Source organism: Cupressus sempervirens, chromosome 11, assembly GCF_028749045.1.
Source record: "Cupressus sempervirens isolate cs-2001-9-10 chromosome 11, ASM2874904v1, whole genome shotgun sequence".
In the NCBI taxonomy this organism is placed as follows: Eukaryota; Viridiplantae; Streptophyta; class Pinopsida; order Cupressales; family Cupressaceae; genus Cupressus; species Cupressus sempervirens.
In genome coordinates this window covers 393315926-393343184 of record NC_143128.1, presented here as the reverse complement: position 1 = coordinate 393343184, position 27259 = coordinate 393315926, and the positions used below count along the sequence as shown (strand labels likewise).

General features: G+C 36.0%; 1 protein-coding gene across 8 annotated transcripts in view; it reads right to left on the bottom strand.

The window, feature by feature from the left end:
• The window catches only part of PFC1 (Ribosomal RNA adenine dimethylase family protein), a 273740-nt gene that overhangs the window by 145122 nt on the left and 101359 nt on the right, over positions 1-27259 (bottom strand). For all 8 annotated transcript variants that reach the window (XR_016358614.1, XR_016358615.1, XM_089809466.1 and 5 more), the window contains exons 5-6: positions 3322-3417; positions 2542-2626 (exon numbers count right to left, since the gene is read on the bottom strand). Coding sequence is in view for 6 of the 8 variants with exons in the window: in XM_089809466.1 (XP_089665592.1) it covers positions 2542-2626; positions 3322-3417 (181 nt within the window). In the remaining 2 variants the exon portion in view is untranslated. The remainder of the gene's footprint in view (positions 1-2541; positions 2627-3321; positions 3418-27259) is intronic.

Here is a 27259-nt window from a genome sequence, read left to right as displayed (position 1 = left end):
TTTGCATAATGATTGGATGTTTTCTTTCTTGTTATAGAAATCTCTTGCAAATTGTCTCCATTTGCTACATTGTTGGTACAATAAGCTAGTGCATCCTTTGGAGTCATATTGTATTTGATTCCACCCTCCTCGTTGATTCCATACCCGCCTAGTGATACATTATGTGTTTTCAATGGAGTGGACTCTCCCTATGTGAAGAGTAATTGAGTACTTCTAGTCTTCAAATTATATGTGCATTCCTTTATGAATGACCCATCACCAAGAAAATCTCATATAACATCATTTTAAAACAATTAACCCTCAATTATGCACTCAATACACCATAGTTCATTACTTTCTTCATTGGTTCCTTTCTTGGCCTCTAATTCCTCCATCGTTCTCATCATATCTAGTTTGCGGGCCTAGATTATTGTCAATTCATCATCGTTGTTACCCTTGGTGCTATCATCATCATGCGCCTTCCTCATTTCCCAAGAGGATGTCTTGTTTTCATTCTTGAAGTCCATCGCCCAATTGTAGGCATAAATGTACACGGATGGAGGCACCACTTTCATCACTTTGTACAATGATGGGATTGGCCCCTTGAGTAACCACCTCTTCTTCAACACGTCATCTAGTCAATTCACCAACTTGACTAGCAATTCCTTAAGCCAATGATTGTAAGCCCATGCATTCTCATTCTTCCCTTGTTTGGTTCTATAGATTTCGGTGACAATTTCATTTTCATCTCATAGAAATTTAAACTCTACCTCAAACGCCCTTCTGAGCACGTCCCAAGAGGCTCTAGATGAAGCATCCAATTTTGTGAACTAGTTAATGGTTATGCCTTGTAGGGTTGCTAGAAACATTCTCAATCAATAAGCCTTGTCAACCTGACAACTTGCTACCTAGATGGTCTTGCGCATCTTCCAATGCCTCCTGGGATCTTTTGACCTATTCCCCATGAACTTTGGTTGTTTCTGTAATCTAAATTTGGACTTGTTGGAGGATTCACCATCTTTCTCAAATGCTTGCTCCCTTGTGCGTTGGACATTCTGACTGCTACATTTTAATGTTTTTCCTGATGCTCAAGCATACACTCATCCTCTATACATCCACCTCCAACATCCCCAACACCTTATCTACTTTCAGGCTTTGACTCATTCTTGTACTCCATTCACCTCTTTAATTCAGATCCTCTAATTCTGAGATCTACTAAGATGGATTGATTCTCAATGCGGAGCAATATGTCTATTGGATCAAGATTTCCATCTTTACACTCCTTGTCCAGCATTGACTATACAAAAGGGTTCCAACCTAGGAATCATCCAGCTTGATTTTCCTCAAATGTTTCTCATAATCTCCTGCACCATTCTCTTCATTTTATGATTCTTAAAGATTGTCTAATCACTTAGTCTCAAGTTTTAACCACCATTTGGCTTCTTCTTTCCTTTATTAGGATTTAAGGGCATGAATCATGTGATGCTGACATAATTTCTTTTAATGCAACAATGCCAATGTTTATTGCTATATTTGATAAATTGCATACATGATATAATAATAAAGATGGTAGTGCATACCAGTTACAAAGAAGAATACCAAAGATGGTTTTCCAAGGATTACAATTTAATCCAATGACATCATCCCCCTTCCTTGGCAGTACACAACATATTTAAAGGACCCAACGGTTACAAAGAGGAACACAATTGTCAACCAACCAACACAACTACTCAAGACTGACAACAAACTTAATATGGACCAGCATAACAATAGGCATTGTACCCTAACTATAGCCTTGCACCTTATAACGTAGCCTTGACTCTCAAAACTAAGAACATTATTCCTTTCATCTCTCCAACATTAGTAAATTTCTTCATCAAGAACTCCCATAATCTGTGATAGTGAACAGCTTCAAAAGCCTAATCCTATATTCCCATGAATATTCAGAAAAACAAATAACAAAGATGTTAACAAAGCCTAGGAACAAGCAAAAGTTAAGGTTTGAACCATGAATTGCACTTGACAAAACAATAAATTTTAGCTCAAAACTTGATGCTATACAAAAACTTCATATGGGCACAACATAACATTCACCTTTAGTCAAAATGCAGCACTTTAATTTTATTGGATTTCGCAATAAGAGTTGAGTTTATAGATGCAATGACTATCTTTCTTAATATATAGGTTGTAAGAGTAAGAATTGAATGTAACATTTTTTATTTCATAATATGGATTTATTTTGTAAAGAGCCTGTCATTTCTCATGAATTTCCACTCATAAAACATTTTTCTTATACATAACATTTAGCCTTGAAATTGCTTTTTCAACTTAAAAGGCAGAGTAAGGATATTTAGATGTATAGTTTGACAAATTATTGTCCAATTGTAAACAGAACATTTTTCTCACATAGAAACTCTGGTGTTGAAGGCAAATTTTCAACGAAAATAATTGGCATTTCAATGTCAAGTTTGCAAATATATCTGGCAATTGTGTATCATACTTGCACTTTATTAATTATATCATCATGTTGTTTCTGAAAAGGGACAATCAAAGGTGGTGTACCTGAATAGAACTTTACAAAAATATTAATTGAACGATATTCACGTGTCCTTGGGGAAGCATTTACCAAGCGCAAAGCTGTTTCTTCCTGCAAAAAACTATATCACAATCATTCATAAACAGAAAGGTGGACTATCAAGAAGATAAAAGCTCTAGACACCTAGTACCTCAAAAAATCCATTGCAAATAGCCAAACATTCAAAAGCATGAGCATTCGAGAGTATCAAATAATGCACATAAAAATATAGATGGAAGGTACTAATGTGCCCAATGAGTCAATGTAATTGAGGGAAATATATTTATTTTTAAGGTACAGTTTGACAGTACAACAATTGTTGATGGAAAATGAACTCTACAAAAATCCCCCATTATATCTACCACGACACCTGTCAAATGAGATGAACCTGCTATTAAGAATTTACATTGTGAATCTGTAGCCAGCAAGTTCACATTTCCTCAGTAAATGGCCCATATAAGTTAAACTACAACTTAGCCATTTGCACTTAGAAGCCACTTTATAATCCCAATATACATCATAATATCATAGCCTCACTAGATAAAGTGTGGTATAATAAAAATATTCATTGAATATGTGTGCATAGTCAGAAATTCGGTATTCCCTACTAAAAAAAGTAATGCAAACGGAAGCATGGGAAAAATCTTTCCTCAAAAAACTGAAACTAGAATATCTGCTCAGTAATGTCAATACAAATTGTCATTGCTTAAATAATCTAAATAAGCGACACATATATAAAACTAAAAATAAATAGGTTTAGATCAAACCTGTAGAAGCAGCACAACATGGGAGAATACCTCTCCCATTGGAAGAAGTGTCTTTAGCACCTCAGTAGTAATATTAAATGGCAGATTAGAAATGACCTGCACATTACTAAAGGTGTTAGAAGATTTTGAAAAATAAACAATGTGTACATAATTTAGAAAATGGTGAGTAAATGAGCATTTGAAATTCCAAAGTAGGATTGGCTTGCAATCTTAAGTCTCTTTGCAGTCTTGCACTTTGTCTCATAACATAGAATATGATGGAATCCATTCACTATGCATGTTTATTCACCTGCCTTGCATTCTACTATGATGGAATCCATTCACTATGCATGTTTATTCACCTGCCTTGCATTCTACTAGTCAGGATGTGAAGAATGAACTAATGCACGATAGTGAATGTTTTAAAACTTACAAATATACAAAAGGAAATGAGTGCAGACTACTTATAAAGAGTAAAAATGCCATACCCATACAGGAAAAAGAAGCCATACTGTGTCAATCTGTAAGACAACAACCAATCATTTCTCGTTCAAAGGGCAAATCTAGGCTCTTCCATCTAGTACTCGTCAATCTTGTGATGTCAATTCAACCTTTGAAGGATCTACAAAAGGAGGATTCAAAGAATGTCAAACAAGATCGATTTGACAACTTGGATATGAGGAAAGGCAGTCATGTGTGAAGGGAGAGTGTTAAGTTTCAGGATTGCTGCAAGTGTAATCGCACTACCGGTTCAAGGTATGTGTTTTCCAAAATGCAACTCCCTCTCTTATAGCATAATCCATGAAGGGATAAGGACAGATCCATTTGTTAATATAATAATTTATTATTTAAACTAAACTAACAAGTATTGGAATCGGATCAGAATCAGCAAGGCCGAATCGAATCATGAATCAGCCATGAATCGGAATCGAATCGGCCATGAATCGGAAAATTTAAAAAACCCTTGAAATTTAGTGAGTAACTTATTTCATAAACCCTTTATCGTTGATTCGATTCATAGATTCACAAAAAATCGTTTGGCTTGAATCGAATCGCGTGAATCGCCACAATTCTCAGAACTATGATTTTAACACACACACACATAAACACACAGATATATAACTCCAATTTAGTCTCTTGAGTTTATCCAATTGAAGCTACCAAACATTAACACTCCCTCTATAACATACGAATTTCCCTAAAGTTAAAAATAGCTGATTTTTGCCCTAGGGATTGAGACATAAGTTCCTACCCTGTATTATAAATATATAAAGTAGATTTGTTCCCTAGAATTTATAACAGTTAATTGACCACATAGAGGAAAAGAGCACGATTCTACATCTAAAAGTAACGTATTCTAACTCATGTTTAATCATTTGAAATGAACTGAAAATGATATTCTCAACATTTATAATCATTTGAAAGAAAACGACAATTCTAATCTAAGTCATATATATTTATTTAAAAAGAAACTAGAAATGAAATCTATGCTGATAATTAACAAGGGCTAGATGAGAAATCAGATTTCATACATGTAACTGAAATAACTATTGCTGTGTTGATCAAGCCTTGGCTTTCATAGAAGAGGAGAAGCATTGACTTAGGCTTAACCTCCCAACCGCGTGTTAAATTGTAGCTTCTGTCGGATTGAACTGTCCTAGAGTTAATCCTTCTATGGTTATGGGCAATCATTAATTATACATACTCTAATAGATCTATATATTTATATATTGTACGCTATATATTATATATAATATAGATATGTTATAATTAATAATGTTTTAATTAATGATTAATTAATATATATAACCATAGAGACATGTCTCTTCACAAGACATGCCTCTTGAAGATATATTTATATATCTTGAAAATCTGCAATTGAAACACATAGAATTACAGCAATGTTATTACATTTGCAAAGATCCTAAATCTAACATGTTATCAGAGCCAGACTGCCAATGTAAAATAAAGTTCAAAGCCAACAAGGAAACATATTGCTATTTAGTAGTTTACCAGCCGGTATTATAAACAGAGCAAGAAAATACGAACATCATAAATTCATGGAGATGAATGTTTCCCCCCTATCCAAACACTGAGAAAAGTCCCTAGTGTTTGAGCTGATATTATAGGCAAAATAAAATAAGAGCAATCAATAAATTAAAGGGATAAGGAGGTGACTAATTGGGAGGCTCAAAGGAGATAGGTTCAGCGGCTAAGGTTGTAGAGATTTATTCATACCAATCAGGATGGACCATGCAAACTCTAAGTTCTTCTCAACTGGATAATTATCAAGCATTACCGATTATTTAGAGCATCTGGAGAATGGACAACCATTACTAAAGGAGGAATATGTTTGAACTTTGAATAGAGTAATTAGAAGAAAGATACAGGACAAAGGTAGAACATATTGGTAGAGGTGCACTGGAAAAGGTATAAGTGATGGAGAAATTATTCATAATGCAGCAACTATGCGAAAAGACAGTTGAACATCACACCAATACATGGAAAGAAAATGAATGAACAGAAGAATCATAAAAATAAATAAATAAATGACTTTTGGATATGATACAGACATTATGGGCTTCCTCTTGATCATTCCTAATACAAAAGGGTAGATATCGTTAACTCTTTACACTGCTGGCAACGGAGGGTCAACACTAGCAGTAAAAGAATAGAAATTACCTCTAATAAAAAGTATTATAAGAAAGTCAAATTGTAAGCATTCTACTTTCAAGAGGAATTAATTCCATTGTCACGGGTACTCAAACTGCATAGCAATCTAAATCAGCGACAATATTCAAATACAAGCTGAAGACAGTTCCTCTACCAGACATCTATATGTCGCAGACTTATGAACACAGCAAAATACAAGAAAATGGGTATTCGTATCGAGCAAGCTACTAAAAATGATAATGACAGTCGGATCATATATCCTATAGCGCAATGGTCAAGGAGAATGTCATGTCCCCAATTTCTGCCCTTCCTTAGTGACAACATTTCTAGAAGGGTTGATCTATTATCTGGTTCCCTTAGGCCAACAGAGCGTAGACGGAACCAACCCAGGGGCTTTGAGAGTCATGCATGAGATTCCCAAGTAGTTTGGAGCAGTAGACAATAGTTTCCTACAATTTAGGAGGGATTCCTAATTTGTAGGGATTGATTAGGAGTGGTCTAGGAAGCATTTGGAGACCTCGGCGAACGTTTTGGAAACTTAGAGTGCATCTCCTATTTTTTAGGAGGCATTCCTATTTTTTAGGAAGAACTCCCAGTTCAGTGACAGTTCTCTCAGAGGTGCATACAGTAGGGGAGAGTCATTGGGACTCAATTTTGGTTGATTGGGGTTGACTCCTTTTTAGGAGCATCCCTAGATTTTAGGGATGGACTGCCAGTTGACCCATCTTGTTCAGCATCAGTCACAGACAGGTGACAAGGTCAGATTCATGTTTGATTGGTCATTTTGGGTCTTTCGGGAACATTTGGGAAATATTTTAATATATTTAAATATTTCCTAAGTTGGTGATTAAATAAATTAAATAAGGTTAAGTTTTAGCCATTTTGGAGTAATAAGGGGTTTTGTTGGCCTCATCTGAATGCGCATCCTATGGTGTGATAGCTCGTTGGAAAGGTCTCAAAATTCTCTAAATCTTTCTCTTTGGTCTCAAGGCATTTCAGTGAATGGAATTCTATCTATGAGGAAAAAGGTCATTTTCTAGTGACATGACCACTTTAAAATAAGAAATTATAACATTTTCACTACACAACACCACTTGGAGACACTTAGAGTTCGATTTGCAATTGAGAGGGGATTATAAGGAGATGGAAGCTTCATTCTAAGATTATCTTTTGCATAGTGGAAAACTTGTTTTTGTGCATTGGCTCTGAGAGAGCAATTCTTCATCTGGGACGCAAACCCCAGGTTTTGGATTGGCTGGGACGTAGCCCTCAGCAGTTATTGGCATTGGATTCTTCAGACAGTGTGCGTTGCTATCAGGGATAGAGTACACCATTCTTTATTGTGGATTTAGGTTGCAAATTTATGGTTTCAGCGTTACAGATTGATTCTTTCAACTAGGACGTGATTCCTTGCAATCTTACGGCTGCCATTTGCAGCAGTTTGGCATCATTGTTGGATGTAAGCTCTTTGGAACTGCATTGGATTTATTATTTGGCTTTATAAATTAGAAATCTACCTGGTACGATTTATAGCAATTCTGATTTGGCTCTATGTTCTTATTTATTTTCAGTCTCCTCTCATGTTTATTGTTCATTATTCATTACTATTGTGAAAACTATCAAAAAACACAAAACAAAAACAAAACCTTCTGCAACTTCTGTCTATTCTCAAAGACCATCAAAGAAATCACAGGAAAATATAATTTATTAATTTAAAAACTACAGCAGATCAGCAAGGGCATCTATTAGGGATCTTTCAGTGGTATCAGAGCCTACATCCTGCCAGCCTATAGGGTTTGTAAGAAATTGTCACAACAGATTTTGGCATCTGGGTATTGGATAAAAGGTTTTGATAATTCATGTCAGCATCTGGGTACTGGCTAAAAAATTTTGATAATTCATTTTGGCATCTGAGTACTGGATCAAAAGTTTTAATAATTCATATTAGCAGTACAGGGTCAATTTTTTCTCTGGCATGTTAGTTTCCGTTGGTCAGCGTGGTAGTTCATTATGGAAAAATTGTTAAAAGATATAAACCTGTGGAAAGAATGGGAACAGTCACAACAAAAATTCAAGCTTCAATTGCAGCAGTTCAATGATTCTATGTCAAGGAAATTTGGACATGCTAGTGGATCATCATCTTCTTCTAGAAAGGATCCATTGCCACTAGACAGGAAAACGGAAGTAATTAGCATACTTGAGGAGTATAATACTCTTCCTCAATATGTTAGGGAGAACTTTCATTTCAAAGATTACATTGACATGCATCCAAAAATTTGTCATAAGGTTAAGCTTGCAAAAAAGGAATACCATGCCATAGTTGATGATATGTTTTCATGTGAGAAAGAAGATTTGTGTCAACCTATCCATGTTCATGATAAAAATACCATAATGGATCAGTCACTTGCAGGGTATGCAGAAGAAAGGCATGAAGATGTGTTATCATTTGAGTTGCAGCCTATGAAAAACAAAAATCAGTCATCATGTGGGATTCCTAAAGAAGAAATAACTCTAGATCAGGAGGAGACACATAGCACACCATTGATTCATCAAGTTGATCACAAAATGGAAGAGATTACAATCATGGATCAATCCATTAGGGATGCTGAAAGCATGTCTCCAAAGTCTGATCCCTATTCTAATTTTTGCAATAGTAGCTCTAGTCATGTGGTATCATCCATTTCACATGAAGGTAATGAGGTTGTTGAGTCTTCCTATGATTGTACTCAGGTTAAGTGTGTTGCACATGAGATTTATATTGTGGATTCAAACCACAAAGGTTTTGATTGTGTTTACCCCACCTTAGAAGATGTGAAAAAGGCTCAAGAGACGTGCAATGGATGGTCACATAGAGCTAAGAAGGCCAAGATGCTTGCTGCCCAAGCAAGACAACACTTACAAGAGGTCAAAGAAAGATGCAATCAGCTTGATAATGCAATAAGACAAAGAGAGTCATACATTAGATCCTTATTTTTTCCAAGGGAAGAAAGTGAAGATGTTGAGCATACAAGTGAAGAGCTTCTTGAGGTAAGTCCACAAGAAGAGCATGTTGAGATGTGTGAAGAGGAAAAAAGTTATAATTTAGAAAACTCAGTTTGGTTTAGTTTGCATGAAGTTTATGACGTTCCTCTTTTAAAGAGCCCCTTAAAGGCTCCAAACAATGATGATATTAGTTTCACACTTGATGGACCAGCCACAAGTGTTATTTTCATTTGTGTGGAATGGAACATTATTGATTCTGATTTAGTTAGTCATGCATCATCTACAATGGAAGGACAATTGTTAAGATCATATGAAGCATCTTTTCTTAAAGAGATGATTAGGGAGACTAAGAGGCTGTTTACTAAGAAGATATTGCATTTTGATAATGTTTGGTTTGTTTGGCATACTACACCTTGGAGTTTGTTAGTAATGGAAAACATATCAGTTATGGAGATAAAGGTATGGATCAGATTTTGGGCAGCTAAGGCAGTTAATGGGACATGTTATATTCGTTTGAACACACCCCATGGACCAGCACCTTTAGAGGAGTCACCTACCTTGGAAGGAGAGGCAAGAGAAGACCGCAAAAACATTGTGGAAAGGTACGAACATACTTCTGATTTTCTGACTTTGAACAGCAATTCTCTTTCATCTCATGAGTCAAACTTTGAACCTTGGGTTGGTTACATTCAAGTTGGGGTGTTCAAGTGTGAAGTTGATCCTTCCCTACCAAGAGTTGATGATATATTAAGTTGCATACCTAGTGGACCAGCCACAAAGAGTCTATCTTTGTTGAGAATTAGAAACATCTCTCATTCATCAATGAGTTTATCACCTCTTCCAGATGATAGGGCAGAGATGTACCTTTTGATTGAAGATTCAGACTTTTTAAATATTACATTGGGCTTTCAAGATCAGAATATAAGGGACTTCGTTGATTACATGGTTAAACAAAACATTTACTTAACAACCTTTAATGAAGGCACACTAATTTGTGAAAATATAGGTAAAGTTGCAGCAGCTGTTTGGAGGACTTGGAAAAGTATTCAACAAACTTTCCTTGCTGATGATTGGCTTATATGTGAAATTCCTAATAGCATTGGTCATTGGTAGTAATTGTGACTTCATTTGGAGTGAAGTTCTTAGTTGGTTAGATGAGGTACAGTTTCACAACAGCAACATAATGAGTATCAACATGCCGGAGGGATGTGTCAGTGCAAAGATTTGGGATCTTGGTATCAACATGTGTTGGGTATTTCTTCAGTGGATTCATGTTGAGTTGCTTCACTTTTGGTATACAGATGTTTACATCAGAGTAGCGCAGTGGTTGGGTGAAGCAACATTTCTCAGATCGATATGGGATTCAAGAATTGATAATCCTACAATGTTGGGTACAAATGACACATGCTTTGGTTTTTCTCATGATGGCATACATACTTCATCTTCGAGTTTGTCATCTACATCCATTGATATGGCAGTGGTATCCTTGTTGATTGGTGACTCCATAGTCTTTAATTCCTTATGGACTAGTGGCTGTCCAAGCTGGAATCATTAACTACTTGACTTGGTATTGACTACATCCATGATTCAGTATCAAGGCATTGAGGAATGTTTCTTTGGGACATTTGTTGTTTGGCATTGGTATGATGACGTCTATGATATCATTCGAGTTGCTGGTCAGAATTATAGCAGCATTGTTAGGTGGTCATGTGGGTTGGAATACTAGTTTATAAGAGTTCACTTTCACAACTTGCTGGTCTGCTTCATTGTATGTATGTTTCATGGAGTGCGGTTGAGATACTTCTTCATCTCATTCAGTACATTTGGTATTTTGGTTTGGGATCCGGGCCCTAGTCTCATTGATACATTGGTGCTTCAGGGTCCTAATGAATTGCTTCACAACTTGTGGTTCACTAATATTTATATCAGAGTGACGAAGCGTCAGCATGGTGGTTCCCTTTTGAGGCGGATTTGGAATCCTGGAATCACTTGGATTTGGAGTTCAATAGTTGAGGATGTGGAAGCCAATGTAGGCTTATTAGAGTTTCTGCCTTTAGTGTTCCAATTTGGTTCTTTCGGAAAGCAGTGCATTGAGGAGTTGACAGAGTTGGTACAGTATTTGATTGCTCTTCCTTCAGGGGGTTTTCAGGAGGTTACTTGTTTGGGTGCAATGCAGGACAATGTTTCTAGAAGATGGAACTACAAACCTTCCAGGATGGCTTGGGACCCTGGGATCATTCTTGGTTATGGTATGGACTTGCCCGATGTTTGTGGAGTTGAATTGACATTGCTTGAGGACAAGCAATCTTTGGGAAGGGAGGACTGTCATGTCCCCAATTTCTGCCCTTCCTTAGTGACAACATTTCTAGAAGGGTTGATCTATTATCTAGTTCCCTTAGGCCAACAGAGCGTAGAGGGAACCAACCCAGGGGCTTTGAGAGTCATGCATGAGCTTCCCAAGTAGTTTGGAGCAGTAGACAATAGTTTCCTACAATTTAGGAGGGATTCCTAATTTGTAGGGATTGTTTAGGAGTGATCTAGGGAGCATTTGGAGACCTCGACGAACGTTTTGGAAACTTAAAGTGCATCTCCTATTTTTTAGGAGGCATTCCTATTTTTTAGGAGGAACTCCCAGTTCAGTGACAGTTCTCTCAGAGGTGCATACAGTAGGGGAGAGTCATTGGGACTCAATTTTGGGTTACTGGGGTTGACTCCTACATTTTAGGAGCATCCCTAGATTTTAGGGATGGACTGCCAGTTGACTCATCTTGTTCAGCATCAGTCACAGACAGGTGACAAGGTCAATTTCATGTTTGATTGGTCATTTTGGGTCTTTCGGGACCATTTGGGAAATATTCTAATATATTTAAATATTTCCTAAGTTGGTGATTAAATAAATTAAATAAGGTTAAGTTTTAGCCATTTTGGAGTAATAAGGGGTTTTTTTTGGCCTCATCTGGATGTGCATCCTATGGTGTGATAGCTCGTTGGAAAGGTCTCAAAATTCTCTAAATCTTTCTCTTTGGTCTCAGGGCATTTCAGTGAATGGAATTCTATCTATGAGGAAAAAGGTCATTTTCTAGTAACATGACCACTTTAAAATAAGAAATTATAACATTTTCACTACACAACACCACTTGGAGACACTTAGGGTTCGATTTGCAATTGAGAGGGGCTTATAAGGAGATGGAAGCTTCATTCTAAGATTATCTTTTGCATATTGAAAAACTTGTTTTTGTGAATTGGCTCTGAGAGAGCAATTCTTCATCTGGGACGCAAACCCAAGTTTTGGATTGGTTGGGACGTAGCCCTCAGCAGTTATTGGCATTGGATTCTTCAGACAATGTGCGTTGCTATCAGGGATAGAGTACACCATTCTTTATTGTGGATTCAGGTTGCAGATTTATGGTTTCAGTGTTACAGATTGATTCTTTCAGCTGGGACGTGATTCCTTGCAGTCTTACGGCTGCCATTTGCAGCAGTTTGGCATCATTGTTGGATGTAAGCTCCTTGGAACTGCATTGGATTTATTATTTGGCTTTATAAATCAGAAATCTACCTGGTACGATTTATAGCAATTCTGATTTGGCTCTATGTTCTTATTTATTTTCAGTCTCCTCTCATGTTTATTGTTCATTATTCATTACTATTGTGAAAACTATCAAAAAACACAAAACAAAAACAAAACCTTCTACAACTTCTGTCTATTCTCAAAGACCATCAAAGAAATCACAGGAAAATATAATTTATTAATTTAAAAACTACAGCAGATTAGCAAGGGCATCTATTAGGGATCTTTCAGAGAAGTGAAAGAACAACCACCATAATTATTTTTCATAATGATACAAATGAGAATAAGAAGGCATGAATGAAATTGTTTCATATATATTCGCGTCAGATATATAGCAAGCCAAATATGATGTTATTCCAACAAAAATAAACAGTTCCAAAACACTCATCAAATGCATTAGTCTAGTGGAATATCCTACAATAATTGCTACCCATAAAGCCACACTTGGTTGATGAGGAAGGTTCTTATAAATACATTGACTACAAAAGTGTCGTATGAGTAATCCTTCTTGTCTTGCATTACCAGTTAACCGTACTGACCAAATAGATCCTTGAGTGGAATGAGGTTATATCATGTCTTAAATTATAGTTACTTCAGCCTCCATTATGGTCATTGCCTCGAACAGCCTACAACTTGCAGTTGATTAGATATATTTGTAGTTAATAGCACAATACTAATAGAGATGCAATCATTATCCAGGAGACGTAATTGAGATAGTCTAATTTTCAGTCAAAGTTCTACATACTAGAAATGATGGTTGGAGATTGATGAAGTTAAGTATTTCATTGGCATAATCATCCAAATGCCTGCAATAGTTATGGTACATTATCATGAAAAGGACTTGTATGGAAAGAAACAATGTTAAAAGAAAATTCATCAATGATATTCAAATGATAAGTTACCAGTAGTGATCATAACCTTCTAAAATAATAGATGAAATCAATGATTCATATACCTTTATAGGCATTGTGAAAACTGTGATACACAAACACTAGATTGGACGTATGCAATAGGAGTTTTTGACAACACCACAAGAAAGATGTGAACCTTTGATAGTTCTTTAGAAGACTGAATAAAAATAAGTTTTCCATATTCCGCGGAATAAATCTAAAAGGGTGATTAATATTCTTCAATGATTGACGGTGGGAACATTCATATTCATCTATATCGAATAGCAAGAATTTCGAAAAGCGATGCAAGAAGGGAGAATCAAATCATTAGCTTGTCAAAAACATATTTACACATGCAGATTTAAATAAGAAACAAGGGAGGAATATTTCTCACAACAATAAGAATGAGAATAAGCATGTGAATGAGAATTACAAAGGCTGACAAAAGCTGCATTTTCAGGCAAGTTAATAACAATCTTTGAAACTTTTCCGAATCAATAATAATTAAGTTTAAAATAGAAATATAAGAAATACAAGCGAGACCTACCTTCAAGGTAAGGGGAGGTAAGCTTCATTCCAAATACTATAAAGTAATTTACATATATTATTGGATTGGTATGAATGTTTTAAGATGATTATGATATCAATCCGTGATTCCATTAAGGTAAAACTAATAAGATATAGTATGTTAAGTTCTCTTCTTCACATTTATATATTAGTATATGATGACTATATATATGTGTGATTTTTGTTAGTAATTTATATTCTTAAGGAGAATATATATATTTTAGATATTTATCTTATATTGGATTGATGAAAATTATTATTCTTGAGAATTATATTAGTCTCTCTTTCCTATTATTGAAAAGATGATTTTTATAATCTAATCGAATAGAATATATGTATAATTATGTTGTAAGAGCTATTTTTTTGCCTTGATCTTTTCCTCCAAGAATGTTATTGCAGAAAAAAGAGAGAGATTAAAATTCACTAGGAGCCAAACATCTCATTTGAGACAACCTTGAAAGAGAGGGAGTAAACCACATTGTGCTGGATTCACCAATGATAGGAATACATAGTAAGATATCCATTCATGTGGCACAACCATCAAGATATTGGTATATTGTGAAAATGGAAGGACGTGTTTCATTCTAATGTTAAGCTAAATGAATGTTTGAGACTTAAATGATCAAAAGAGCAAGTTAGAAAGGAATTTTCATATTTAATTCTAAATTGTTCAACAATATAAGAATGAGTAGAAATTTTACATTGAAGGGGGAATAAATAGGCAATGTTCCTTTCCCACTTGAACCTTATTTAGAAAGGAGACATTCCAATCTCTAAAGACAATTCTTAAATCTTCATGTGTAGATAAGTAATCTTATATTAGTTTAACTTCTTGTACTCTCTCCCTTATTTGTAGTTCTAGATGTACTATATGAACTATTTGCTTTGATCTTTTCCTTTGTAGATGATCTTGCAGGAAAAGTAAGATGGTACATTAGGCATATCGTGCAAACTCAATCGTATGAAGTGGCTCCAAAGAAGTTGTGATCTACAATTCATTAGTCTTATGATGATCAAGTTGGATAATGTGAAGATCTTGAAACAAATATCCATAATGATTGAGATTATGAGTATCCTTCTTTATTAAGAGGGAGTCTAACATTTCTTCTAAGACAACGTTGGAGCTCGAAAGATTTATAATCAGAGGGAGTCTAGAAATACATGTGCATGACTTCATGATTTTGATGGGCCTACTTCTATGTACATCATGAGGAAGTATTGACTTATCATCTGAAGGTTGAAAAGATTAAGATATTCAAAGGAAGTTCAAAAGCTTTTATGAGTAACAAAATGATTTTAATGGGCCACACCTTGTGAACATCACAAGAAAAAATCTTTAAATAACTTGCATGATCATACACTAGGTACCAGGTACGTAAAATTGTTTGATGATATAAAAGTTGGAATTTCACATTGTGGGGGGTAAATTTAATAAACAATGTTCAAATTCCCACTTGAAACCATCTTTAGAGAGGAGATTTAATGATTTGACATTTATGGATTGTCATAGAAAGATAAGTAATCCTTACTCTTGAGTATTACAGTGATCTACTTACTATAGTCTCTCTCTTTCTCGGTTATAAACTTATACATACTATAAGAGTTAACTTGCATTGATCTTTTCCTTTATATCTACAAATGTTCTTGCAGAAAAGGAAAGTTGGTACGTTTGCTACCAGGATTATTATGCAGGCTCTAGAATTGAACATTTTTTATGATTAAGATTATGAAGAGGAAATTTGACATTGCTTCAAATTAAGAGGGAGCAAATAAGAACATGATTCTGTCAAATTTTTATTCAGAGGGAGTAGATCATATCACTTCAGAGTAAACTTGACATGATTAATGATTATTGTTTCTTATGCACTAATTGACTAACATCATATGGTTGATGATTATATGCATACAGTGATAAATCTACTCTTGTAGAAAATGCTCCATGACCTACTGTCATGTGACCTTGCGATACTGGTGCATTTATCGCAAGGATGAGTTATATTAGTATAGATGAGAAAAGTGTTGATATTTTTACCAAGCCTCTTGCAAAGTTGAAATTGTGAACTTCAGAGGTAAAATTGATATGACCTTGTTGTAAATGCATTTATTAAACTATATGTTCATGAATATAAAAAAAATGTTTGCTTGCAAGCTTGTATTGTGAAAAGTGACGACTTTTCTTGTGAAAGGTGACGACCTTTCGTGTGTTCTGATCCTATTATAAAGTGACGACTTTATTTTAGTTGATCTGTCTTAAAACAATGGTTGAATTTAGTGTTATCTTTGTTCTTTGGGCCGGATTTTGTCGGACACATTGATAACCTTCATGGGTCTTTGGGCGATTGCCAAACACAATGAAAACCCACTGTTTTGAAGCTAGGGTTATCCTTGTTCTTTGAGCCGAATTTTGTCGAACACATTGATAACCTTCGTGGGTCTTTGGGCGATAGCCAGACACCATGAAAATCCATTATGTTTTGTTTTTCTTCTTTTTTTCTCTCTCTTAGTTCAAAATGTAATGATGATTACACCTTATTGTGTAAGTTAATCTTATTTCAATTTCCCTTTTCTTAAGAGGGAGTATTGAGGATTCTAGCCTCATAGTGTATTGAAGTAAATTCCATATGTTAATTTACATGTGTGTTGATGAATTAATTTACATGTGTGTTGATGAATTCATATTGATATGCCATTTTAGGGATATCATAGTGAGATGATATCTCCTTATTTTCAAGAACATAGTATGTTATATATCAATCCTCCTGAGCTAAGAGGGAGTGTTAAATTGTAGCTTCTATCGGATTGAACTATCCTAGAGTTAATCCTTCTATGGTTATTGGCAATCATTAATTATACATACTCTCATAGATCTATATATATATATATATATTGTATGCTATATATTATATATAATATAGATATGTTATAATTAATAATGTTTTAATTAATGATTAATTAATATATATAACCATAGAGACATGTCTCTTCACAAGACATGCCTCTTGAAGATATATTTATATATCTTGGAAATCTGCAATTAAAACACATAGAATTACAGCAATGTTATTACATTTGCAGAGATCCTAAATCGAACAAGTTCCTTCATTTAAATCAAACATTAGAATTAACTAATAAATGTAATAATGGCTAACTACCGTCATCAATAAGTATATATGATAAATAGCTAATCATTTTCAAATTCATCAGATTATAACAATTTAATTTCACATGAAATAAATTGTCAACTATAATTTCCCTTTCCATATGATCATGACGTTAGATAGTTCTAACTAATCATTGCAATGGCTATAAACTTATTTTAATTAGGTCAAACTTTGCGATGTAACACATTCTTAGGTAGGAAGGATAAACACAAGACATGTACTACACCATTGCTAATATTAGGTATGAAAAATTTTAAGGATATCTTAGAGATTTCCATCATTTTTATATCAACATATCATAATATCAATATCAACATATTATATTCATCAAAATTGAGTAATGGTCTCCCCAATATCAATACATGATATTCACCATGTACTCAATAAGGCAATGATCTGCAGAATATCAACATATGATATTCACCATTTAGATATCGCATTTGAGTATTGGTCTCCAGAATAACAATATATGATATTCACCAAATACTCCTTTGGTAATGGCCTCCAAAATGAGATGATACCAAGTACTGTGAGCAATGGCCTCTAGAATATCTAGTCATATGATATTCACCACATACTCTATGTAATGGCCTCTAGAAAATCAATTTGCATAACATTCACCATATACTCAAAAGTGTTTATAAGGTATGTGCACACGCATTCTCATAATGCTTACCATATAAACATCCACCATGCAAAAGTATAATCTATTATGATCAACATAGATATCATAAGATATCCACCATAATAGAAAATTAAGTTATTGTAAGACCGTCACCTTTCAATAACTTCTACAAATACAAGTGACGTCATTTGGAAGTTGTCACTTCCTCAAGATATACATAGGGGATAGGTCATTTAAAACCACATAGTCATGAGATATATTCATGAATCATAGTCGTCTTGACTGCTACAATTTATTGATCACTAGAGATCCATCTCAAGATTTTTTACTCCCTCTGAATCAATATGATCGTGATCACCAAAGGTTGACTGGATCATATCCTCTATCTACTCCCTCTCTTTCAAGGTTGCCCGAAATGTCAGTCTTCTTCTTTTTCCTGCAATAACATTCTTGGAGGAAAAGATCAAGGCACATAGCTCTTATAGTAATAAAATCATCTTGAATAATTATTCTCAATAATAATAATAATAATATAAGAACATTAGAACTTGATTCTATATGTAATTGATTGTACTCCAATATATTATCATAATTTAAAAAATATTCAAATTATTCAAATAAATAAATAGAACATTTTCTACTTATGTACCAAACAATAATAGAGGTTCATAGTAATATTATTTGAATGGTTTCATTTCAAATGATAGTCTTTATAATAATAGTAAATATAATACTTAATATCATATTACATATCACATAGAATTAATAATTATCAAAGTGTAATAGCATACCTTGTGCTCACATTTATTTGGTCTATATTCAATGCCTCTAAATATTCTTAATCTTATGTTTTCATCCACTTATTACACAAATTCAATACACAAACTCAAGATTTGTCAATATAGATATGTCATTTGGACATTTACAAACACATGCTTTGCATCTAGAGCATTTATATCTTCCACCTATCTTCACCTCTCTATCTGATGGAGAATCCACGCTACAACAACACGCTAGTCAGATCACATTGGCCGCACGCATATCTCTTCTCAGGAGGAATATCAACACATCACTACAAAATTGTGTTGCCAAGTTTTAGTCTTCCCCTATTTAAGCTTGAGGTCATTGGTAGAAGTAAATGTGTGTGTGTGTGAAAGAGAGTAGTGTCCAGGTTTTTTTAGCTCACTAACTTCTCATCTTTCCCGAGTGCTCTGCTTACTTTGTTTTTCGGGTCTCCCTTTACAATACATTTACCTTATCTTTCTAAGCAGGTTTCCTGTTTTTCCAATGCGCACGGGGAATATGTGATTCAGGCATGGTTGGGGTGTGATCTTGTGTCCTCCCGATGAGAACTGCTTTGCACTTTATTATCTATAATTGTGCCCTAACATTTCATATCTCGCAGATATCAAGCTCCCGAGCTGATTCTCCCATCGAAAGAGCTACACCAAGTGCAAATCCAAAGGTTGAAGCCGAGGAAATTGACTAAAAGGGTTGTGAATATGATTTTGCCAATACCCAAGGATTTACGAAAATATGGATATAGGCCAGGGTGATTCTCATCCAGATCTGTGGAGATAAAATCAAATGCTACTGGGGAATATGGTTCTATGGTTTTACTGTTGCATATTCTTGGAAATGAAGTCATTTCATTCTGTTTCTGTGGCTGTATGATCTTGAGCCAAATCTCAGTTCAAATGATCAATTAATGTTAGCATAGTGTTGAAAGAACTATTTAAAGGATCATAATAAGTGAGGCATGCTCAAGATCTGGCTTCAAGACCATCAGACTGAAATTAAAGGTTGAATGTTGTCTGTTGTGACTCAGTCCGGAAAATGTTGCTAAGAAAGGAGTTTTCAACCCAAAAGTAACAAAACGGGCTCTTTTCCCGGCGGCTTTGAGGATGCAAAGTCAAGTTACCCTAAAATTTGAATATCCTTCAGAGATGCCCAAAAGATACTTCCGGGAAGTAGGCGTTGGAGATGCGAACCCATTATCAAGGAAGAGCAGTGTCTTTGGTGGAAAGTGGAAGAACGGAGTGCGCAAGCTAGCAAAAGATTACTTCTCATGCTACGATTCCAAATAAAAGGAAAATAACTTTGTGGAAAAGCTAAGTGTTTCTTTCTCTCCAACATATGTTAATATTGTTAAGAATATCTACATGCCGGATTTTGAAGCTAAGGCACTTCCCTCAAAGCTAAGTATTTATGTTGTCTAATGACTTTTAGTCCTATCATTTTACTTTAAGTAAAGTAAGAGTGCTTTCAAGAACTTAGTATGTTGTGTGCAAATAAACGGAAAGTTTAAATAGCCATTACTCATGGAATTAAATGTAAATCTGGCCATTATAATCGTTGGCCAAACTTAATTTCATTCATGTGGTGCCAACGTTCTAATTCCTAAAGCTATTTCATTGGATTTGCAAGCAATTTGTTTCTACAAGTTTATTTAACGACTATTTATCGAGAACTGCATCCTGTGCAATCATAATGAATGGTAATCAAAGCTGTTGGTTACGAAAGATTAATTGGCTTGGAGAGTGAGTTAAAAGACTTCACAAATACATCCTTCAAGCTCTATGATTAGGGTGATCTACATAGGAGGCTAAATTCCAACCCATTCACCCAATCACTCTCAAACTCGAAGAGAGCGGATTGGTAGAAGTAGCAGGCTTTCCAATGGCAGTTCATACACCAAAATTAGTGAAAGAGTGCATAGAGAGATAGAATCCAAAAACGATGCAAATTTTGTTTCCAAATCAATCCATTCTCTTATCAATTAACAAGGCGCTAATGTAGTCAACATTTGGCATCCCTACGCAAGAGCGATATTGTGATATTGATTTTGGGTCCTCTACATCCATGTTTAATGAAAAGAAGAGCCTTAGATGGGAAGACATGCAAAGGACCTAGTTCTAGATTGCTCACTCTAAGAAGAGCAAGATGCCAAAAACTCTATTTGGCACAAATTTGAAGCGAGAGATTGTGGATATCCTCACACTTCTTAGAATAAAAGGAAGATAGGAGATTTTGGAGTTCATCGAGCATCACTTTTTCCTAGTGCAAGCAATCTGTGTTGAGGATATGAAGACCGATTGGGCACAAATCATATGTGATGAGCTTGCCTTGTGGTTACGGTTAGCCAAAGGATTCAAGCAGTTCTACATACCCTCTTATTTAATCTATGCTTTGCCAACCCACCACTTGTGGCCTAGACTTCCTAGCATCCCAAATTATGATGAGCGCACCAAAGTCTATGATTTTTACCCACGTCTGCAATTGCAAAGAAGCTATGAGTATTTTGCTGTCAATGATGCTTTTACAATGAGGTTGTGTTGAGAATTACAAGGATGCTTGGAAAGAAGGTTCTCACCAGAGGCAATTTTGGCCATAAGCCAATTTGGATGCACACTCATCCAGTTTTCAAGTTTCTCCTATTTGTGGGTAGGAGCCTATGACAGTTTTCCCAAGAGGTTGCCCATATATCCGAAGGATGAGGTAGTTCTAGTTGAGCTATGTCAACAAATCCTAGAAGTGAACACCCTATGTTCAAATGTTAAGAACATTGTCGGGATTTTATTCCCTATTGTCGTAGGCCCATATTCATGTGCCTCCAAATCAAATGCTCGAAATCTAGTAAAGAGTTTTGAAGGCAAAATTAAGTTGTTAGACTATGAGGTGCTCAGGCCTCGATATGATCCAGTGAATTTTGTTAGGGGTCATCTGAAGTTGATATAAAATTATATAATGATTTTGTGGATGTTTCTGACCTTGCAAATGATGGAGCCTACATGCACCCCACATCTTATGAGAAGATCAAAGACACACCTATCATGTCTACCCCACCTGCAAACCCATTCATTGACACAATAGATGTCCTCATGCGAGTGATAATCAAGAGAATAGACAAATGGGTGGAATGGACCCGAGCGAGGAAAAAGAGGACTAGGAGCCCTAGTTCTATGGGTGGAGTATCAATTGGAGTCGCCTGGTCAGCTATAGCCACAACCACAATGGCCATTACAATAACATCTACAAGGCCATCACAATCCATTGGCCAAGGAGGAGACCAACCTCCAGAAAAGAATGTGTCACTTACTCAAACCTGCGGAGCCGGCCCTCTTCCGAACATTGGGAAGACTGGAGAGAAGGAAGATGACAAGGATAAGGGGAAGGAACAAGAGAAATCAATGGCTAAGCCATCCTCCCTTGTTCAAGTCATCAGTTTGGATGGCGATACTACTCCCCCAGATGGCCAAGTACAGGAAGCATCTCAGCAAGGGGATACATTATCCCTTTCAGTAACTAGGGTAGTTGCCTTCCCTGTTGCTTCCCAGAGCAAGCCAACTCCGTTGATTCCGAGGAAGTTGTTTGATCCATTTGCATTACAATCTGCTATCAATGCGCTCTCTACAGAATCTTGGCTCGAGGAGACCATTGATAGGAAGAAGAGGAGATATGAGGATGCAGCACGATCAAAGGACTTGACCACACAAGTCAACTCCTCCTAGCCATCAAAGAAAGCAAAGAAGCAAAAGATCATTGCAGCACTCACCACAAATTCAACAACTGTTCATATGCTAATTGAGATTGCAAAGCCTCAAAAATCAGGAAAATTTCATGAGTTCTCAAATGATGACTTCCAAATCAAAACATTGGATCTTGTCATTCCAGTTCATGACTCCATGGTGAATATGTGGAAGTCAACCAATGAGAAGACTTGGGACAAGTTGGAAGAGCTCAGAGCAGAGGAGATATTGAAGGCCTCCAACAAAGAGCTGGTAGAATACATAAAGTCCACACTTGGGAGTACTTCTTCCAGTCAATTCAACCCAAATGCAGAAGAGAATAAGAACTTACTACTCAAGCTGCAGCAAGAAAGACAACTCAGGCAAGTAGGCCGAGCATGGGTAGATCAGAAAAAGGTCCAAGGCCCCCCACTGGTTGAGAATCTAGGAAGCTTGGTATTGGATGCTCACAAGCTCAAAGTGGCTGCCTCAGATCATCAAACAACCATACAAAAGGCAGCAAACAAGCTGACAGAGCAATTGGCCCTTCTACAGGAAGTGATAGACATGAAGACCGATGTGGCCATTGCTCATGGGATTTTAAAGACTGGCCAAGAGTCACTATTCCACTGAAAGTAATCCTTAAGAGTTTTTCATAGAAAACTCTGTGAGATCTACAAATGAACTCAAGGATCTGCATGACCTAGTGCAAAAGATCATTGAAAAGTTGTTTCAATACTTGAAGATGTTGCACACAGAGTCCTTTATGTCTACTAATGGAAAGCGAGTGGACATCGAAAGAATGAAATCCAAATTCTTGGCATTTTTTGAAAAATTCGTCGACCCGCTCAACTTCCAAGTGACCAAGATCCAGGAGCTAAGAGCAGCAGATGCACTCATCAAGAAAGAAATGAAGAAGTTCCAATCAAGGGTGGCCAGAATTGATGAACTTGCAGAGATGCATGACTACTAGATGATCCGACCTAACAATATCCTCATTCCAGGTGTCGAAGAGTTGGACAAAGTAACCAAAGCCATGAAAGCATATAGGCTAAGTCAGTTACTTCTAAGAAGGCACGATGATTTTGATGCTTTACAAGACATCTGTCATTCTTCTCATCTCTTTCTTTTAGTGGTCATCCTTGGCATTTTGCTAATCTCTGGAACGGACAATGATTCAAGCTTGTCCTATTTTTAGATTATTTTGTTCAAAGATGCTCTGTTGAGCAATTATCCAATGTAACCAGCCATTTTGAGAAGGCCTATAAATGTAACCTTTTATGATGTAAATAAGATCGACAAAAATTTACTTTGGGAAAATCTTTATAGCTGGGACTACTGTTTGACTCTGAGTCCATTTTAAGTTTTAATGTTCATTTAGTTTAAGTGGTTTATGGAATGAAGGTGTTAACGAATAAATTTGGCTTTGTTTCCTTCGTGCAATATATTGTATGCTCTGCTCTCTTAAGCATAAGCATGTCTTTTGTTACCTCTGTTGTTGGTCATGGGTTGTGTCTTTCGTTTAGTTCTTTGCATAAGGAAGCTGGAAACTAGTGTGTGGAGTGATGCAGAGAGATCAACACTGGAACTCTTCTTAAGGAATTAAACACTCAAGGGACTCAACAATGGATCTTCTCTACATCTTAATAAAGTTTATAATGAGCTCTTCAATCAATTTCCAAATACTTTTGCATTTTACTAATATTTCAAGTTGCCTTCCTGTCGCCATCAGACTTCCTGTCACAGATGTGCTCCTGCACCATACTCCCAAATTTGAAAAATTTCCATGTTCCACGGAAACATGCTTGACTGAAACCTGCAAAAAAAACCTTAACCTTTTCCTCTTCCTCTTCACTTTCTTTCGCATCTCTACTGAACCATTTCTTCAAACTGAAATTCTCATCACTAAAATCTATAATGGCTACCTCCAAATGTCCACTTCTACAGTGTTGCATCTCACACACATAAACAACTTCTATGCCTCACCTGGGAGTTCCTTCCATGCCTCTCTCCCCAAGACTTTTGGCCAACAACTTGGACCCCCTTCTAAGGCCCTCATGGTAGACCTCCATGTCCACCTCTTGCAGCAAGTGAACAAAACATCTACAACCAATTAAAACTCCACTAACAAAAAATCAAATCAGACAACTCTTCCAATTCCCAAATCTTTTACTCAACTCCGATACCAAAAATGATGCAGAGGGATCAACATTGGAACTCTCCTTAAGGAATTAAACACTCAAGGGACTCAACAATGGATCTTCTCTAAATCTTAATAAAGTTATAATGAGCTCTTCAATCAAATTCCACACCTTTTACTTCATTTTTCTGTCATAAAAATTCAGAATAGGGGAAAACTCAAAGTAAACATATATTATTTCTGAAAATCTACAGTAACATAGTTATGTTCGAAAATGACAGGAAGATGAAAACTTTCTGTAGCAAATCTGTTATTACTTGTCAACATATTTCAGATTCGACTCCAAATCATATGAATTCCAATATGAGCAACTCTGAACCAAATACCAACAAATATAGATCAATACATATTTTGAAATATTTCCATACATGATTGAACCACTCAAAGATTAAACCTTTATCCATTACAAGGACAACACCAAGAAATAGAAGAAAATAAAATCTGAAACTCAACTATGAAAATCTTTATTGAAAACTAAACAAACTACATAAACGAAATGGCTGTCTACAGCCAAAGAAAACTAATAAGACTACATTTTAAACTATTCTTTTTGTTGTCCTTCTTTTTGAAAACTCTAGCCCATTATATATTGTTCATGGGCAGTTACAAACGAATGACTCTTCATATTCCATTAGTTACAATGACAAGTGGGAATCATCTAAATCTTATAATAAAATTTTGCATTTTAATATACTGTCATACTTCCTGTCGCTGTCAGACTTCCTGTCGCAAAACTTCTACATTTTACTGATATTTTAGGTTGCCTTCCTGTCGCCATCAGACTTCCTGTCACAGATGTGCTCCTGCACCATGAAGCAGCTGAGGGATAGACAATCCGAGTATTGTCAAAACATTGGCTAACTCTGTAATCCGGGAATTACTTATTTCACTATCTTTCCTTTCTTCCTGCTATCGTAGTTAGTCCTGCATGTTTCCTTTTCTCTACATTGTTAGTCTGAGTAGCTTGAATCTTGTGAGATAATCCCCCTTCTTTTCCTAGGTTGTTTAATGTGTTGAGCAACTTGGTTTTTCCCTCTTCTGCTCTCTAGTTAAGAGCACACCCCCAAAACCCGAAAGACAAATTCATTGCATATCTTGCACTCATAAGAGAGTTGTACCTTTCAATTCAATGGTCTTTGATAGATTACTACAATGACCCATTTAGTTGTTAACATTTGTGTTTTCCATAAGCCTTTGGGCAAGTAAAGAGTCAAGGTATAAACCAATATATCAAGGAAGACAAACTGTTAACCAACAAATTGTAACATACTATCATTGAAAAGGTTTTAGAACACATAAATGTAGGATTTCAATCTGCGTTAAGCATCGGCAATCAGTGAGCACAAGCCCAGTCCAAGATCTGAGCACCAAGCCACATTTTGCCTTCGACATCCATAGAGATAATGATGTGACAATCAACCTTGCTCCCACCCTAGTTACTCCTAGAGATACCTTAGGTCTTTCTCTTGACCTAATAGGGTTACTAGTCACCCTATGCTCCTTAGGACCCCAACAAAGAGATCCTAGGCATTTCACCTAGTGTACACCAATGTAGAAGAACAACTCTTCCTCATTGCAACCAACCCCAAATACTCCTTTGACACCCCAAATGGATGTATGGACATCTAGGAAGGCACTTGGATTCCCTTCATGGTTCACAAACACAAACAAACTTGGAACCCTAATCAACTTCCAAAAATCATGCAGCATTTCACAAAATTGCTTGTAATAGGGCTACAAGCAATTAGCCCTCCAAATGAAGTAAAACCCAAATATCTTAAAAAAATCCTTAACAAGGGTTCAAACAAACCACCAATCCAGACACCCTTTTCAAAGACCTTAAGGATTTTGGGAGTCTAGGGTCCTCAATTTGTCTATATAGTATAGGCACAATTTTAGCCTTAAAACAAGGGTTTTAACAGTTTGGCAGGTTGTCTAATGAAAAGGTTGGTTTGCCTCCCATAGGACTTCCACAATGGCTTCCAATTGAGGTTGGGGATTCATTACACATTCCAAGCTTTGATTGAAGTATCATGCACATTCGATCACCCAAACACCTATGCACTTGATTGTGATCCCTAGCCATGCATCTTTGGCTTGCCTAGGGCATCACTGATAAATCATTTGCATTGCTTTCCAAGGACCCTCCTTTGTTGTACAATATGTACAAGGAGTCATCTCCCAAATCCCAAGAGATTGTGCAAATCCTACAATAGGAAAGGAAGTGATGACTCCAATTTGCTCAATCACTTGGTTCAAAACAACAGAGTATCAAAAACCAAAATAATTCATTCAAGTAACCAAAACCTCACAAAACCTCAAACTAAAATTGTACAAAAACACAAAACAAACTCCTCTAACTATTCAAGTAATAACAGTTCCAAAACTAATACACTAAAATGCCAAAAAGCTTCAAAAGCACAAAACTATAATTGTAACTTGGTTGTTCAGTCCGTACACCAAAATTCTCTCCAAGTTCCAACCCTGCACAAGGTCGAGGATGGCCTTATAAACACATCCCAAGTCTCTCCCTAATTGTTTCAAATAGTTACAAGACTCTGACTACAAAGTTGCTCGAGTGCAACAAAAACAACATTGACAACTTTGCAGCAATTTTTGCAATTTTGAGTGTTTGACCCTCAAACTTGCTCCAAATGTTGTCAAACCTTGCCAAAAGACTTAAATGATTATAAAAAGGGTAATAAGGTCCTTCAAACACTTGTTTGACCATTCTACCCCTCAAAACACAAAAATGCCCTCTATAACCTAATTGAGAAACTAT